At 42.7% G+C, this 18,083-nt stretch overlaps 1 protein-coding gene across 1 annotated transcript in view; it reads right to left on the bottom strand.

Annotated features, from left to right (window-relative positions):
* LOC114311836 (protein DETOXIFICATION 29) overlaps positions 1–18,083 on the bottom strand; it is a 32,609-nt gene that overhangs the window by 1,090 nt on the left and 13,436 nt on the right. The window contains exon 7 of the mRNA XM_028258008.2: positions 160–246. Within this exon, the coding sequence (XP_028113809.2) occupies positions 160–246 (87 nt within the window). The remainder of the gene's footprint in view (positions 1–159; positions 247–18,083) is intronic.

The raw sequence follows: 18,083 nt of genomic DNA, 5'->3' as shown, positions 1-18,083 counted from the left end.
TCACTTTGTATCTATTTTTCTCAAACAACGGTCACATGCCTCCTATTATTAGGGATCAAGGATCCTCAATATTCACAATGTGTTTTTCCAACAACCTCTTCTTCGGTTTGTGTGTGTTTTCAATTTTTATGTTTGTGTTGTATTGCAAGAAACAGTTACCTCAGTGTTCCAATTCGTTCTATAAATCATCAAAAATAGGACACACGTCTGTAGGATTGTTCCAGACACCATACCGTACCAAATACCCTGCAAAATTATCAATGGTGAAGAATTTAAATTATAAGAATAACAAAGGAAAAATAAGTTTTGTTCCTTTTGTTAATTCAAGTTGAAATTAAAGTAGTAGCAAATATATATGCCGTAAAGTAATGAATGAAACCCTGCCAATGAACTTCCCATCCTGGCTTTCATCCATCATTTCAATCATGGTTTTCAATTTCTTTGAATTTTCACCTAAATCTAGACATGAATTTTATGTCTAAATTTGAATTGCATAAAAGACACTATAACATATAAGCGTTTTAGAGACCAAAATTTTTGGTCTCTAAAAGTGAAAATTTTGCTGCAAAAAGACATTCGGGGACTAATTTTTATCGTTGTGAGGATAATCACTAAAATGTCATCCCGAAAAGTAAAAAATAAGACTTTTAGCAACAAAATTTTAAAAATGACACTAATAAATACACTTTTAAGGACAAAATAATTTAGTTTCAAAATAGTTTATTTTTTGAGACAAAAAAATTGGTTCCAAAAAGATAAAAAAATTCATTATTAATGTTTAATTTTCGTTACTAAAAATATAATGACAACACTTTTCGCAACAAAAATATTTAGTCCCTAAAAAATAATTTTGTCTCTAAAATTTGGTCTCTAAAAACCTTAATTTTTTGTTATAAGGGGTGGACATCCACAGGTTGGGTCAAGTCAATCTAGGCTTGCACTACATAATAAAAATATGTCTCATACCCATTTCACCTAACCCGATATCAAGTTTAATACAATATCAGGCTTAATATAGCCATCTCAAACATTTACCCTAAACAAGTTCTAAATTCTAAACTCTAAATCCTAAACTCGTACATTTTACTCAATACGTATGGACTTCTTTTCTTCTTCTTCTTAAAAAAAAAAAAAAACCCACTCTTGGAGGGCTATTAAATCAATTTAGCCCTTTAGATTACTATTTGAATTTAATTTATTAACAAAATTTAATAATAAATGGAAGGGCCGAGTAAATTATTACGTAGGATAGCCAAATATATTAAAGAAAGAAACTAGATCGTGTACAATACAGCTCCAGCCCTGAGGAACAGAGGCCGAATATCCAGATTGGCCTCTATCAGTTGTAGATTGGGCCGAATATGAAAAGATAGCCGAATGAGCGATTGTTCATTGGATGAAAGGTGGGCCCAACCATCAACATCGATGACGACTATAAATAAAGGAGCATCAGCCAAAAGAGGCAGGTGAGAACAAATAAGTTTAACTTGAAATATAAGCAACCAAGAGAGTACACACTGACTTATCCGTCGGAGTGCTAATTCCGGCACCCCCGACCGGAGTGTTTATTCCTTTTCAGGTAACTAGCTGCGGATCACGAGCGTCCTACTAGATCCAAAGAGTATTTCCGAACCACTTCTCCACAATTGGCGCCGTCTGTGGGAATACTCCAGCATATCCATAGCGGACGTAACTGAAGATCCTCCGATAGTCACTGACGACCTTATGTGTCGAGACGAAACCACTCCAAGCAACATTCTTGGGCTCGAGACCATCGTTGCACGAAGAACCTTGAACTTCAACTTAGTTGCCCAGACCTCACCCTCGGCATCAGCACATGAGACAATGCAAGCGATCATGGATCAGGCGAAGCAAAACGAACAGAGGTTGGAAAACATGATTGCTGAGAACGAGCACCTTTGACAGGATTTGGCCTTGGAGGTGGCAAAATCCCAACAGGCCGTACGCCAAGATCCAGGACGACGACCTCTGAGAAGGGACGGTCGACGACCTCGAGTTCGGAGACAAGATAATGACGGTGATTCTGACTCATCATCCCCCGAATCCAAAAAGAGGAGACGAGTCGAAACTTCCAGTTCCTCTGAAGAGGGTCCACGTGCACGGAATAAGCGAAGAAGAAATGGTTCAGACGAAGAAGATCAACATGACCCCTTTGTTCGAAGGGTCGCAAGGGCAGTGCTACCCAAAAAGTTCAAAGCTCCATCGTTCACCATATACGATGGAAAATCGGACCCCACAAATCACATCCGTCATTATAAGCAAGCCATGACGCTACATGCAGACGACGAGGCCCTCATGTGTCGAATATTTCCAAACAGTTTGGGACCTTTGGCCGTCAGATGGTATTATAAATTGGAGCTGGCATTGATCAAGAGCTTCCATCAACTCCAAAAATCCTTCAGGGCAAGGTTCATCACCAATGAGGTCCAACCGAAGCAGGCCGATTCTCTCTGGGCAATGCAAATCCAACTAGGAGAAACCCTACGAGCATATTCGACGCGCTATTGGGAATGCTTTAATCTCGTAAATGAGGCCTGCAATGACTCCATAACTATCACCGCCTTTAAAATGGGGTTGCATCCTGATAGTGCTCTTCGCAGCTCCTTAACCAGAAGGCCCCTCCAAAATAGTATGGTTGTTGATAAAGAAAGTCAAAGAATATTGCAAAGTGGAAGATGACGCCCTGCGGGTCAAAGCCGGGCACAAGGCCAACAAGACAGCCCCATCTGAAATCATCCAGCCGATAAATTTTGTACTATCACGAAGCCCTGAACCACGAAATCGGACGAAACGAGACAAAAGACGAGATTCGCGCCGATCAAACGACCAATGTCCACATCGGTCTAATGAGAAACTTCAAGTGGATAGCGGGTGCATAAGGCGAGCGAACAAGAAATATACGGAGTTGTTAGAGCCGATCAGCACGGTTATGTCTAAAATACAACATCTGCCATTTTTCAAATGGCCACCCAAGATGGTGGAACCTCCCGACACAAAGAGACAGGATAGGCGATGCGAATATCACAAAGACCACGGTCATAATACCGAAAGTTGTTATGCTTTGAAAGATCACCTTGAGGAGTTGGTACTAGACGGTCGGCTTAAGCAACACGTCCGAAAGAACGACTCAACCAAAACAGTTGCTCCACGGTAGGATTCACCTCCACTCGGCGTAATCCATATATGATATACAACTTGCCGACGGCATCCGCCGTACATACAATTCAGGCACATCCTCACCCCCAAAAGCAAATCACACTAGCGAAACGGCCCCACGAAGCTGCGAGTATTACTTTCGATGATTCAGATTTGGCCGGTGTGACGCTTTCCCACGTTAATCCCTTGGTCATCGAGCTACGCGTAAATCGATTCACCGTTGAGCGTGTTCTCATTGATCAGGGGAGCATTTCGGAAGTTATGTACTACAAGACCTTCGTCAAACTCGACTTCACTGAGTTGGACCTGTCTCCAGCTCATTACTCGTTATTCGGCTTCAACGCTAATCCAGAATATCTGTTGTGCAAAATCATACTGTCAGTTTGAGCGGGCTCCCGATCAGTGGATGTGGAATATTTGGTTGTCAAGCTTCATTCGTCGTATAATCTTATCATGGGACGAACTTGGCTGCATACCATGTAGGCCGTGCCAAGCACCTATTATCAACTACTTCGTTTCCCGACTGAACGCGGCATTGAACAAATTCGCGGTTCCCAGAAATCGGCACAGACATGTTATCTTCTCGCAGTAAAGGCACCAAAAGAGCTGGAAGTGAATTCTATTGAGGTGCCTGATCGAGAGAGCCTCGATGATGTTGAGCGACTTCCAAGTGAAAAGGCAACCGAAGATCTGGATCAAGTTGAAAATAACGGAAACCCTGACAGGTTCTTCATGGTCGACGCTTCCCTGAATAAAGTCGACAGGCAGTAGCTAGTTTCCTTTTTACTCAGCAACCTTGATGTATTTGCGTGGTCACCATATGAGATGCCGAGGGTGGATCCACCTGTTTCTCAGCACCAATTAAACGTTGACCCCAAGTGTAAGCTGATTATTCAGAAAAGTCGATGGTCAGCCGCGAAACACACTGCTACCGTTGTTGAAGAAGTTGACCAGTTACTGGATGCCAGGGCAATCCGCGAAGTGACTTATCCTACATGACTGTCGAATACTGTGGTTGTAAAGAAGAAAAATGAAACTCAGCGTGTTTGTGTGGATTTCACGGACTTAAACAAAGCTTGTTCCAAGGATTGCTTTCCCCTTCCCAGAATAGACCTACTCGTAGATGCCACAGCACATCATCAACGTATGAGCTTCCTGGATGCCTATAGAGGCTACCATCAAATTGCCATGCATTTGGAGGATCAAGACAAAACCGTATTCCTCACCCCAAAAGGAACCTATTGCTATAAGGTTATGCCTCTTGGGCTGAAGAACGCGGGGGCAACTTACCAAAGACTTGTCACTGCCATGTTCAAGGAGCAACTCGGCCATACTATGGAAGTGTACATTGACGATATGGTGGTCAAGTCCAAAGAAGAGCAAATTCATCTAGCCGATCTGGAAGAAACATTGGGCATTTTACGCAAGTACAAAATGAAGCTGAACGCTTCTAAATGTGCATTTGGGATCGGATCCGGCAAATTCCTTGGCTACATTGTTTACCACCACGGAATTGAAGCCAACTTGAGGCAAATCACAGCAATTCTAGAACTCGGCTATCCTCGGTCAGTCAAGGAGGTTCAAAAGCTGATGGGGATGGCCGCCGCACTCAACAGATTCATCAGTCGTTCCACAGATCGCTGTCGATAATTCTTTTATACCCTACGGCAGGGTAAAGCTTTTGAATGGACCTCCGAATGTGAAGCCGCTTTGAACGGTTTGAAGACTTATCTCTGATCAGTTCCACTCTTGATAACACCTTTGGCAGGTGATCCGCTCATTTTATATCTGGCAGTTTCCGACAGGGCCTTCAGCGCCGTACTGTTAAAAGAACAACTTGGGAAGCAGCGGCCAGTGTATTATGTGAGCAAAGCAATGGTTGGCGTCGAAACACGTTACCTTCCATTGGAAAAACTCATTCTTGCTCTCGTCATGGCAGCAAGAAAACTGATGCATTACTTTCAGGGCCATACCATTGGGGTACTAACGGACTACCCCCTCCGGTCAGTACTCCGTAGTGCAGAAGCATCGGGGCGTATTTCAAAGTGGGTCCTCGAACTTGGCCTGTACGATATTTAATTTCTGCCTAGGACCTCAATCAAGGGGCAAGTGCTCACCAACTTTGTGGTCGAATTCACTGGAGGCCTCGTCGACTTTACGTTTGGTCAGATTCAACTTAAGCCGAATTGGAGAATTTATGTTGGGGACATTTGGCAGTTGTATTGTGATGGATCGTCCAACCAACGTGGCAGTGGGGCGGGCGTAGTGATCATGGCTCCCGACGGGGCAATAATTGAGTAGGCTGTAAAACTGGGCTTCGACGCATCGAACAATGAGGCCGAATACGAAGCATTGCTAACCGGCTTATGAAATGCACATCTCCTTGGTGCTCGGCGTCTGCTTATCTTCTACGATTCAAAGCTAGTCATCAACCAATTGAAAGGAAAATACACAGCCAAAAATGACCGAATGATAGCATACATGAAAACGGTGAATTCTTTGTTGGCAAAATTCGACCATCATGAACTAAATAATATAACTCGGGATCAGAACACACATGCACATGCCCTGGCCTACCTAGCCTCCGCCATTAACTCAGAAAATCAAACGGACAATTGAAGTAGGATTCATCCCTGAGCTGAGTATTGCCTCATTAGAGTCAATTCAAATTAATATCCTAGAATTAGGTCCAAGTTGGATGGACCTTATTACTGCATTCCTGTCTTCTGAACAGCTCCCGGCGGATAAGAAAGAAGCACACAGACTGCGAAAGAAAGGCCTGCGATATTACTTGGATCCGCAAAGAAAGCTCTACAAAAAATCCATTTCTGGTCCATATCTAGAATGTATTCATTCGGATAAAGTCAAAAAACTCCTGACTGAAATACATGAAGGTAGTTGTGGTGCCCATTCCAGCGGGCGCTCTTTGGCTCATCGAGCTGTGACACAAGAGTATTATTGGTCGACAATGAGAGCTGATGCCAAGTGTTGCGTCAAGAAATGTGAACAGTGTCAGAAGTTTTCTTCTATAACCCATTTGCCTACTGAGGAGTTAAGCTCTATCACCAGTCCTTGGCCGTTCGCCCAATAGGGACTTGACATTGTCGGACCATTACCTCGTGCCTCGGGCAACAAGCGATTTTTTATTGTCGCGACAGATTACTTCACAAAATGGGTCGAAGTGGAGGCAGTAACGCATATTCAAGATACTGATGTTAAACGTTTTGTATAGAGAAATATCATAACACGATTTGGCATTCCAAGAGCACTTATTTCAGACAACGGCACCCAGTTTGATTGTGGCGTCTACCGGGAACTGTGCAGTACGTATGGTATTCAACCTTATTTCTCCATGCTGGCTTATCCACAGAGCAATGGTCAAGCTGAAGCCTCCAACAAAGCCATCTTGGACGGCATCAAGAAGAGGCTGGAAAAAGCTAAAGGCAGATGGGTCGAAGAATTGCCGAGTGTGTTGTGGGCTCACCGCACTACGTTGAGGCGATGCACTGGGAAAACGCCGTTTGTTTTATGCTTTGGAACCCAGGCAATCATTCCCCTGGAGATCGGCCTCCCAACCTTGAAATCGAAATTTTTTGATATGGGCCGAAATGACATGATGTTGGCATTAGATTTGACTATGATTGAAGAACGACGAGACCGTGCCCTTGTGTCCATGGCACGGTACCAGCAACAGCTTGCTAAATCGTATAATCAACATGTTCAGCTACGCCGTTATACACCAGGAGAATTGGTCCTCAAGAAAGTACTTCCTGCTGCCAGGAATCCGGCTGGCAGAAAACTGGGTCCTAAGTAGGATAGACCCTATCAGATCGATTCAATTGTGGGAATAGGGGCATATCGGCTCAAAGATATGTTTGAGAGAAGTCTGCCACGCCCTTGGAATTCCACGCATTTGCGTAAATTTTATCATTAACCCGACATGTGGGGCACGATAACTTGTTTTGAATACTCGCCGTGTACAACTTTCACTTCTATAATGCAAGATTTCTTATCTCAATACATGGAATTTTAGTTCGAAATCAAAAGCCTTCAGATTCAGAGCGCCTTTCATGGATCTCATAATTGGCCAAGTTAAAAGCCTCGGAATTTAGAGCCCTATCAGTGTATGCCACTTTTGGCCCAAGTAAGACTCCGGATTCGGAGTGCCCTTCGTGGATCTCACGATTGGCCAAGTTAAAAGCCTCCGAATTTAGAGCCCCATTAGTGAATACCACTTTTGGGCTGAGTAAGACTCTGGATTCGGAGCGCCCTTCATAGATCTCACGATTGGCCAAGTTAAAAGCCTCCGGATTCGGAGCGCCCTTCGTGGATCTCACGATTGGCCAAGTTAAAAGCCTCCGAATTCGGAGCCCCATCAGTGAATGCCACTTTTGGGCTGAGTCAGACTCCGGATTTGGAGCGCCCTTTGTGGATCTCATGATTGGCCAAGTTAAAAGCCTTCGGATTCGGAACGCCCTTCGTGGATCTCACAATTGGCCAAGTTAAAAGCCTTCGAATTCGGAGCCCCATCAGTGAATGCCACTTTTGGGCCGAGCAAGACTCTGGATTCGGAGCGCCCTTCGTAGATCTCACGATTGGCCAAGTTAAAAGCCTTCGAATTCGAAACCCCATCAGTGAATGCCATTTTTGGGCCAAGTAAGCCTCCGAATTCGGCGCGCTTTTCATATATTATAATTGACAAGCATAAACGTCGTTGGCGAAAAATAAAAAATGGAAGATGATTATCACTGAATTTATAAACACAAATAGAAACAACATGCAAACATTTAAAATAATATGTTACATTGAATTTATCAATAATACATAATTTGCTCCCAATCTACGTTAGAGCGGTAAAATATATTCAGTTCTATACGGCATCCCCCTCATCATCGCTATTCTTGACTTCGAAGGTCGCAAAGGGAAAATGATGCCTTTGGTATAGCGGAGACGCCGAATCAACGCTTGTTGCCCGGAGAGCCTCTGCGGCCTGAAGAGCCTTGATCCACCCGTGCTTCAATCCACGATTCTCGTATTGGCATACCTCATTGGTGAGGTTTTCCTTTGTTTTCTGTATCCCAACTTTTCGGCCCTCATAGAAGCCTTTTTCATAAGCTCTAGACTATGCGGCCTTTATTGCAAACATGTTTGCCGTATCTCGATCGGCAATCGCATGACTTATAAGCCGTTGGGTCACCTTCTCTTCCACAATCGGGTTAGTTGGGTCGGCCGAATGAGTCTCGGCGGCTTTGGTTTTTCTTAACTCCCTTTCGGCTTTCTCCGCACGAGCTTCTAAATTACGAATGCGTTCATCTTTTTGTTCGATCTCCCGCCGCGCGGCATGAAGGCGCATGCCGATCTTATAGGCGGTGTATAGTCCTTTCATCGCTCTATGAACGCCCTCTCGAAACACTTCGAAATTTGGTTGACCAATCATCGACTGCTGGACTTTTGGAGGAAAAATCTATCGTGCAAATTCAACTGCCACGCTTGGATCTCGGATGATCGAATCTGCTTCCGTCATCAGTTTATTCCCGATAAAGACTGAAAAAATTAACGGGCGCGATGGCCCACTGGCCTCACTTCGCAGATGAAGGGAGCTCCCCTGCTGTCGCTTCTCCCTCTTAGGTGACCTACTTCGAGGACGTGGAGAGTGACGCCTCTCCCGTTCCCCAGACGTCCTACTCCCCGTTCATGAAGGTCCCTCACATCGATTCATCGCTGCGTCTAGCTCAGCCAATGTCCTGCCTTCTCCTCTGCTGTTGAAGAAGCAACTACCCTTTTATTATCTGTGGGCACACCGCTCCCAAAGCGATCCTTTCAATGTTGCCCTAGCCAATTCATAAATGGCTTCTAATCGGCGTCCACGTTCACTAATCTGCCGAGGCAAGGGCAGATTAACTAATCTATTCAGCCTAACATCAATTGTCTGTGCTGAAAAGATAGGCCGAAAAGATAGGCTGTCCCAGCAAATCCATGAATGACCGATTATTGTTGGCCACGTTCACTAATCCGCTGGGGCAAGGGCAGATTAACTAATCTAATCGGCCCAACATTAATCCTTTCTGCCAAGAGGATAGGCTAGAAGCTAAGCAGTTAATTTACCGCCGAATTTATTTACGAGTTGCGTTACAACTTATTGCCTAATGTCAATCCTTTGTGTCGAAAAATAAGCTGCCTTAGCCAATCCATAAATGGCCGATTATCGTTGGCCACGTTCACTGGTCCGCTGGGGTAAGGGCAGATTAACTAATCTATTCAGCCCAACATTAATCCTTTCTGCCAAAAGGATAGGCTGGAAGCTAAGCAGTTAATTTAGCGCCGAATTAATTTAATAGTTGCGTTACAACTTATTGCGTTACAACTTGGCTATTTACACGCACATTCAATAAGCTGAAAAGCAAAGGCAATTTTCATTCACATTCAATAAGCTAAAAAGTAAAGGCAATTTTCATTCATAAATTGAGTACAAACAGAAGTCATTTTACAAATGAAAACTACCCTACATTTGCTTCTGACAAAACTCTAACAAAACCTAACAAAATCTACCAAAACAAAATGAAAAATACTTTTGACCCTAGATCAGTTTTCAGGGTCAGACTCCGGCGGCTCGACGTCTACCTGCTCGTACAGAATCGGCTGCTCCGATACCACGTTAGCGGCAACTAAGGCTTTGAGCCAGCCGTGTTTGAACCCCCTATTTTCGAACTTCGGCACCTCTTCCACATAATTCTCCAAGGCCGCATCCTTGCCAGCTTAGAATGACTTGGAGATCTCAGATTCGACATTTGCTATCGCCCTCTTCGACTCCTCCAAATCGGCCTCCAGCTTGGCAATGGCCTTGTTGGCCAATTTGAGCGCTTCTTCGTTGGCATTCGCCCTCTCCTCGGCGGCCAACCTCAGTCCGTCAGAAGCCTCGACCTTATCTGCTTCGACATTGGCCTTTGTTCTTTCTGCCGCCGCTTTCATGGCCTCGAATTCGGTCTTCCCCTTCTCGTTTTGCACCTCGGTCGTGAAAAAGCCGATCTATTCGATAGCATTGTGTTGGTGACGGCCAATCTCAGCTATCCTACCCGCCATCTACAAAACAAGAAATCAGTAAGCCAATATAAAATTTCCTTTTGGTTATCCCTGCAAAATTACAGTTAAGAATCACGTACCAATATTGCCGATTGAGCGGCTAATGCGATGGACAACAGATCGTGCTCTGCCCTAAAGGTTGCTCTATTAACCGGCAGAAAAATGGAGGAGGCCAAGCTCAAGGCCACAGTTGGGTCTTTTGCAGCCGACGCATCGGATGCAACCGACATGTTCCTTATCCTTGGTTGTATTACGAACGTCACGACTAGGTCCAACTCCTCCAATCGTGGTCGTTTATTGTAACAACCCTCGTCACTGTTTATCGATTAACCACTGATTACTGCTGAACTGAGATTGATTATGATTGGTAACTGAATTGATTGAAGTACTGAACTGACTGACTAAAATCTGGAACTAAATTGATTAAGTATATCTGTTTAATTGTATGTCTATCTGTTGACTGTTTGATTATCTGTTCATGCCTTTGTGTTTAACTACAAATTGAAGGCCTTATTGGCGGCCGAACCAGAAATTGATTAGTGTTTCATGATCAGTAGAATTTATGTGATTTAATGGTGTAATTATCTGAAAATCGATTCGGTATGATTAAATTAGGCTAAATGGTGTTAAATTGCATAGTTTGACTTAATTACATTAGTGCCACTTAGTGGCCACTACCTTATACATTTTGAAACTTGCCTTCATTCTATTTTGTACATTTCACCAGCCTTGTTGAGTGTATAACCGGCTAGAGAGTGAGGGAGAGTGAGAGAAGTGAGTTCAACTTGTTTTCATCTTGATTTTGCTTGGAGGCTTAGGGAAATTGAAAGCTTAAGTGCATAATTGAGCCTTTAGACTTGTAATTGAGGAACCTATGTATGAATTTCATGCTCCTTATTGTGTATTTAAGTTCCTTCTAGCATGGATTATGGTAGTTTAAAGAGTTAAGTCAAGAATTGGTTCAATAGTGTTGAATTGAAGCTTAATTATTGCATGCATGGCATACTCTTGCATTTTAGAGCTTGTTCTTCATGAATTTGCCACATGCATGTCCATGTTTTGATCATAAACCATGTTTTCACCTTGTCTTTGAAAGAATTGGCTCATTAGAGCATGAAATTGAAGCTTTGAAATGGTTTAAATTCATGCATGTTATGTTTGAATTATATTCTTGAAAATTGGTTTGAAATTGAGTTGTTTGAAACACCCTCGGGCTTTGATTTTACAATTGAGCTTTAGAAACATGTTAAACTATGAGTTTTGGGATGTTTTCTGGAAAATTGGCCCAAGAGGATCGAAATTTATGTTTTAAAAGTTGAATTTGAGCTTGAGGTTCAAATCTGGGAATTTCAGATTTTGAACTCACGCTCGAGCGGGATAATTGACGCTCGAGCGGGACATTGTGTCTCATGCTCGAGCGGGTGTCGAGCGCCCAATCGAGCGTGATTTTCACCTATCCAGCACTTTTGACTGTTTTGCTGAACGCTCGAGCGGGTAATTCTACGTTCGAGCGGAAACCTTTGTCTGCATGTCCGCTCGAGCGGAGTAACATACGCTCGAGCGTGACCCCTGTTTTCTGAAAATTTTGAAAATGCTTTTAAAGTGCATCTTTGCATCCTCATCCCATCCTAGGCATTCTTAGGCCTAGTTTACTGTACTGTTATGCTAATGGATGTACCACATATGACTGTACTGACTGAACGACTGAAATACTGATTTAATGAACTGTTTTCATTACTGTAAGGACATTCATTCTAAACCCCTTTACGCATTATGTTATTCACTGGGTTTTAGCTCACTGTTTATATATATATGTAGGTGTTCAGGCACCAGACCGGAGCTAGAAGCGTGGGTTAGACTCCCCTTTTTGTCAAGCCAACTACTGTGCCTCACTGCGAGGTTCCGAGCCTGTCAAGCTAAGGCTATGGGGTGTTTTAGTTTTCCCCCCTCTGTTCTGTCTTGTAAACTGTAAACTGTTACCGTACTGTTTAATAGGGATTAGGTCCCTGAACTGAATGATTGTATATATGTACATACTGTTCTGTACTGTTCATGTATATGTGTATGAAAAGTCTTTTTGGCATACAGACTGTCACAGCTCATTGGACATTATTTATTTACTGTTTTGGCTTCCGCCATGCCCCTATACTCTGTTTTACTGTATTACTGTTAAGCAGGCCCTTGGTAATCTTGGATTACTGGCCGGTTACGGTGCTAAACCCATAAGGGCGGGTTTGGGTCGTGACAGAGTGGTATCAGAGCGATACTTACCACGAGTTATACCGCACACACGTGTCCCAATGAGCTATAGGATGTCCTAGAAAAACAATTAGGGCATTACATGAGCATGATAAGTGTGTGGCTATGACATGACTGAATGTATGCTAATGTGTTAATCTGTTTAAACAAATGACTGCCTATGTTGATAACTGTTAGAACTGCCTATAGTGAAATGGATAATGCGAGAACTGCAAATGAATCTGAATCCTCATCCTCTGAGGCAAGAATGGCAAGACTGGAAAGAATGATGGAATTAATAACTGAAAGATTAGATTAACAACAGAATCAACAACCCCCACCTCCTCCTCCAGTACAGCCGGAGCAGAATGTGAATGTTAATGATGAGGACATAATTGCTCTCACCCATAAGTTCAAAAAAATGAAACCGCCATCCTTCCAGGGAGGCCTTGAACCATTAAAAGCTGAAGCGTGGGTTCTCGAGACAGAAAAATTGTTTGAGGTTTTTCCGTGCTCCGAAGCACATAAAGTGCTATTGGCCACCTTTACTCTGTAAGAAGAAGCTACATGGTGGTGGATGCTTATCCGTGATGACAATACTGTTATGACTTGGGCTCAATTCAAAGGAGCCTTCTTTGAAAAGTACTTCCCTCAGTGTGTTAGGGACAGAAAAGTAACTGAATTCGAACAGCTGAGACAGGGCACAATGTCCGCTGCTGAATATGAAACGAAGTTCACCGAGCTTGCCCGTTATGCACCACATATGGTTGACACTGGCTACAAGAAGGCCAGAAAATTTGAAGGCGGCCTTAATATTGTAATACTCGACAGAATAAATGTTTTGAAATTACCAAATTACGTAAATGTTCTTGACCAAGCCTTGATGGCTGAATCGAACATCGAGGCACTGAAAACTGAAACACCAGTGTCTGAATGGCGTGGTAAAAGGCAGGGTTATAAATTCAAGAAAGGCAAGCATAACCCATTGAACAAGAAACAGAATACGGGGTCAGCAACTAGCCCTAGCCAAGGGAGTGGTTTCATACCACCCTGTTCTGAGTGTGGCAAGAAGCACAAAGGGGTCTGTTACAAAATATCTGGAGCCTGTTACAGGTGTGGCAAGGTGGGCCACATGGTTAAAGACTACCCCTCTGCTTCACAAGCCAGTAGTAAAGCTGCACCAAGCGTGGCAGCATCAACTGTTGCTCCAAAATCGAACCCCAAAGCTGTCGGGAAAAAACCCATGAGGCAGGGCCGAGTGTTGGCCCTAGTACCGGGAGACGTGCAGAATACCGAGATCGTTGTGTTAGGTATTCTCTCTATTTGTACTCAAAATGCTTATGTACTAATTGATTCGGGGTCTACGCGTTCATATGTGTCGCATGCTTTCTCGCGAAAATTGAATAGACCACTAGAACTCATGAATTATCTGTTAGCTGTATCATCACCTATTGGGGGATCTATGACCTGTGCATATATGTACCCTGCTTGTGAAATTATTGTTGGAGATACACATTTGTTTATTGACTTACTGCCCCTGAACATTGATCATTTTGATGTAATATTGAGAATGGACTGGTTAACGAAATACCATGCTACCATAGACTGTGTAACGAAACAAGTAGTTTTCCGTCCATCGGGTTTACCCGAATTTGTGTTTAATGGGGTTAGAGTAGTACCTTCTCCGTACTTGATTTCATCTGTGAAAGCTGTTAAATTGATTAGAAATGGATGTAAGGGATATCTGTGTTCTGTATTGACTGTATCTACTGATGATAATGCTAACTTGAACAGTATTCCTATAGTCAGAGAATTCCCAATGTTTTTCCAGATAATCTGCCAGGGGATTTGACTGACAGGGAGATTGAATTTACCGTTGATGTGATTCCGGGAATGCAGCCAGTATCTAAAGCTCCTTACCGAATGGCTCCAACTGAACTGAAAGAATTGAAAGTGCAATTGAAAGAACTGCTAGATAAGAAGTTTATCAGGCCTAGCACTTCGCCATGGGGCGCTCCTGTTTTATTTGTGAAGAAGAAAGACGGCTCACTGAGACTGTGTATTGACTACCGTGAACTGAACAAGGTATCTGTGAAAAATAAATACCCATTGCCACGTGTTGATGACTTATTTGATCAGTTACAGGGTGCTCAAGTGTTCTCTAAGATCGACCTCAGATCAGGATACCATCAGTTGAAAGTTAAACCAGAAGACATTGACAAAACTACTTTTCGAACGAGGTATGGACATTACGAATTTTTAGTTATGCCTTTCGGAGTTACCAATGCACCTGCTGCATTTATGGACCTCATGAACAGAATCTTTAAACCATACCTTGATGACTTTATTGTAGTATTCATTGATGACATACTGATTTACTCCAAAAGTATAGAAGAACATGAACATCATCTGAGACTTACCCTACAGACCCTAAGAGAACATAAACTTTATGCGAAACTGTCTAAATGTGAATTTTGGCTTGATCATGTTATGTTTTTGGGGTATGTTGTTAGCAAAGATGGAATTTCTGTTGATCCACAGAAAATTTAAGCTGTAGTAAACTGGCCTAGACCAACAAATGTGACTGAAGTCCGAAACTTTTTGGGTTTGACTGGATATTATAGAAGATTTGTCAAAGATTTCTCCAAAATTGCCTTACCGTTGACTCAGTTAACTCAAAAGGGGATATCATTTGACTGAACTGACCAAAAGGAATCAGCATTCCAAGAGTTGAAAACTCGACTTGTAACTGCACCGATTCTTACCCTACTTTCAAGTACGGATGGTTATACTGTATTTAGTGATGCTTCTCATGAGGATTTGGGATGTGTTTTAATGCAAAATGGGAGAATAATTGCTTATGCTTCCCGACAACTGAGACCACACGAAAAGAACTACCCGACCCATGATCTGGAACTTGCTGTAGTAGTATTTGCACTGAAAATTTGGCGTCACTATCTGTATGGGGCAACATGTGAAGTATATACCGACCACAAGAGTCTGAAATATTTTTTCACACAGAAAGAACTGAACATGAGACAGCGGAGATGGCTAGAACTGATTAAAGACTATGACCTACAGATTTTGTACCATCAGAGAAAAGCCAACACCGTTGCCGGTGCACTGAGCCGAAAATCGATTGGAAATTTAGCCTGTTTGCTTACCGGGCTGAAAGAATTACTTTGTGACCTTGAAAAATCTGAAATTGAAATTGTTTTACGAGAACAAGGTGGAACAATAGCTGCTATTTCTGCTCAACCAGCACTGATTGAAGAGATTAAAGAGAAACAACAACTGGATGACTTCTTGAAGAAGATCATCGAAGAAAGGAAAACTAAACCAAGACCGGGTTTCAAATGTAAAACTAATGTACTAAAATTTCAAGAAGGACTGTGCGTACCAAATGATTCTGAATTGAAAAGAAGAGTTCTGCAAGAGGGCCATAATGCAAAATTTTCTATCCATCCAGGGAATACGAAAATGTATCAAGATCTGAAACTGAATTTCTGGTGGCCGGGAATGAAGAAAGAAATTGCTGATTTTGTATCGAAATGTCTTCATTGCCAACAAGTTAAAGCCGAACATCAACGACCCGCAGGCTTATTGCAGCCCTTATCTATACCGGAGTGGAAATGGGAGCATATCACTATGGATTTTATTGTGGGATTGCCTCGCTCCAGTAAAGGTATGGACTCAATTTGGGTTATCGTTGATAGACTGACTAAATCTGCTCACTTCTTACCTGTTAAGACAATTTATAATGTGGACAAATTGGCTATACTCTATATTGATGAAATTGTTAGACTGCATGGAGTGCCTGTGTCCATTGTTTCTGACAGGGATTCAAAATTTACATTGAGATTTTGGCAAAGCTTACAGACTGCATTAGGTACTGAATTGAGACTGAGGGATAGCTAGAGATGACTAGAACTGATTAAAGACTATGACCTACAGATTTTGTACCATCCGAAAAAAGCCAACACCGTTACCGATGCACTGAGCCAGAAATCGATTGGAAATTTAGCCTGTTTGCATACCGGGCTGAAAGAATTACTTTGTGACCTTGAAAAATCTGAAATTGAAATTGTTTTACGAGAACAAGGTGGAACAATAGCTGCTATTTCTGCTCAACCAGCATTGATTGAAGAGATTAAAGAGAAACAACAACTGGATGACTTCTTGAAGAAGATCATCGAAGAAAGGGAAACTAAACCAAGACCGGGTTTCAAATTTGAAAATAATGTACTGAAATTTCAAGAAAGACTGTGCGTACCAAATGATTCTGAATTGAAAAGAAGAGTTCTGCAAGAGGGCCATAATTCAAAATTTTCTATCCATCCAGGGAATACGAAAATGTATCAAGATCTGAAACTGAATTTCTGGTGGCCGGGAATGAAGAAAGAAATTGCTGATTTTGTATCGAAATGTCTTCATTGCCAACAAGTTAAAGCCGAACATCAACGACCCGCAGGCTTATTGCAGCCCTTACCCATACCGGAGTGGAAATGGGAGCATATCACCATGGATTTTATTGTGGGATTGCCTCGCTCCAGTAAAGGTATGGACTCAATTTGGCTTATCGTTGATAGACTGACTAAATCTGCTCACTTCTTACCTGTTAAGACAATTTATAATGCGGACAAATTGGCTATACTCTATATTGATGAAATTGTTAGACTGCATGGAGTGCCTGTGTCCATTGTTTCTAACAGGGATTCAAAGTTTACATCGAGATTTTGGCAAAGCTTACAGACTGCATTGGGTACTGAATTGAGACTGAGTAGTGCTTATCATCCTCAGACCGATGGCCAGTCAGAAAGGACCATCCAAACTCTGGAGGATTTACTGAGAATGTGTGTCCTTGATTTTCAGGGAAACTGGGAAAGTCATTTGCCCTTAGCTTAATTCGCCTACAATAACAGCTATCATTCAAGTATTGGTATGGCACCTTTCGAGGCATAGTATGGCAAAAAATGTAGATCTCCGATTTGCTGGGCAGAAGTTGGAGATGGGCCTTTGCTTGGGCCCGAGATTGTATACGAAATGATTGAGAAAGTGAAACTAATACAACAGAGACTGAAAACTGCATAGAGCAGATAGAAAAGTTATGCTGATGTCAGAAGACGGGACAAAGAATATGAAGTAGGTGATCACGTTTTTGTGAAAGTGACACCGATGAAAGGCCAGAGTCGTTTTTAATCCTGACCGCAGATCTGGGCGCGGAGCGGAAGCCCTAGACGACAACACGCCACGAATTACGGAAGGGAGTACCAATCGGGGGACGACACGTGGCGCGGGGGGGAGCGTCCCAGGTAATATTAGTGGGACGCTCCGGGGCACCTATATAACTCACTCCCTAACTCTCTTCCACCAGTATAATTTTCCAGAGAGTGACTTGCGTCATCCGAGAGAGTAAGTGACGTCATTGAGAGTGAGTTATGGCATCAATGTGACGTCGTTTTAGGGTCCAAAACAAGAACATCTTCCTCACATATGCCCAGTGTTCTATACTCAAAGAGAGATTGTCAGAGAAAATTAGAGTGCTTTTCACAACCAGGCCACCAAATTATGTAAGGGTCGCACATGAA

This window comes from Camellia sinensis, chromosome 5 (assembly GCF_055761805.1).
Source record: "Camellia sinensis isolate YWXY chromosome 5, ASM5576180v1, whole genome shotgun sequence".
NCBI lineage: Eukaryota > Viridiplantae > Streptophyta > Magnoliopsida > Ericales > Theaceae > Camellia > Camellia sinensis.
The sequence above is the reverse complement of the archived record's forward strand: the minus strand, read 5'-3'. Positions and strand labels throughout refer to the sequence as shown.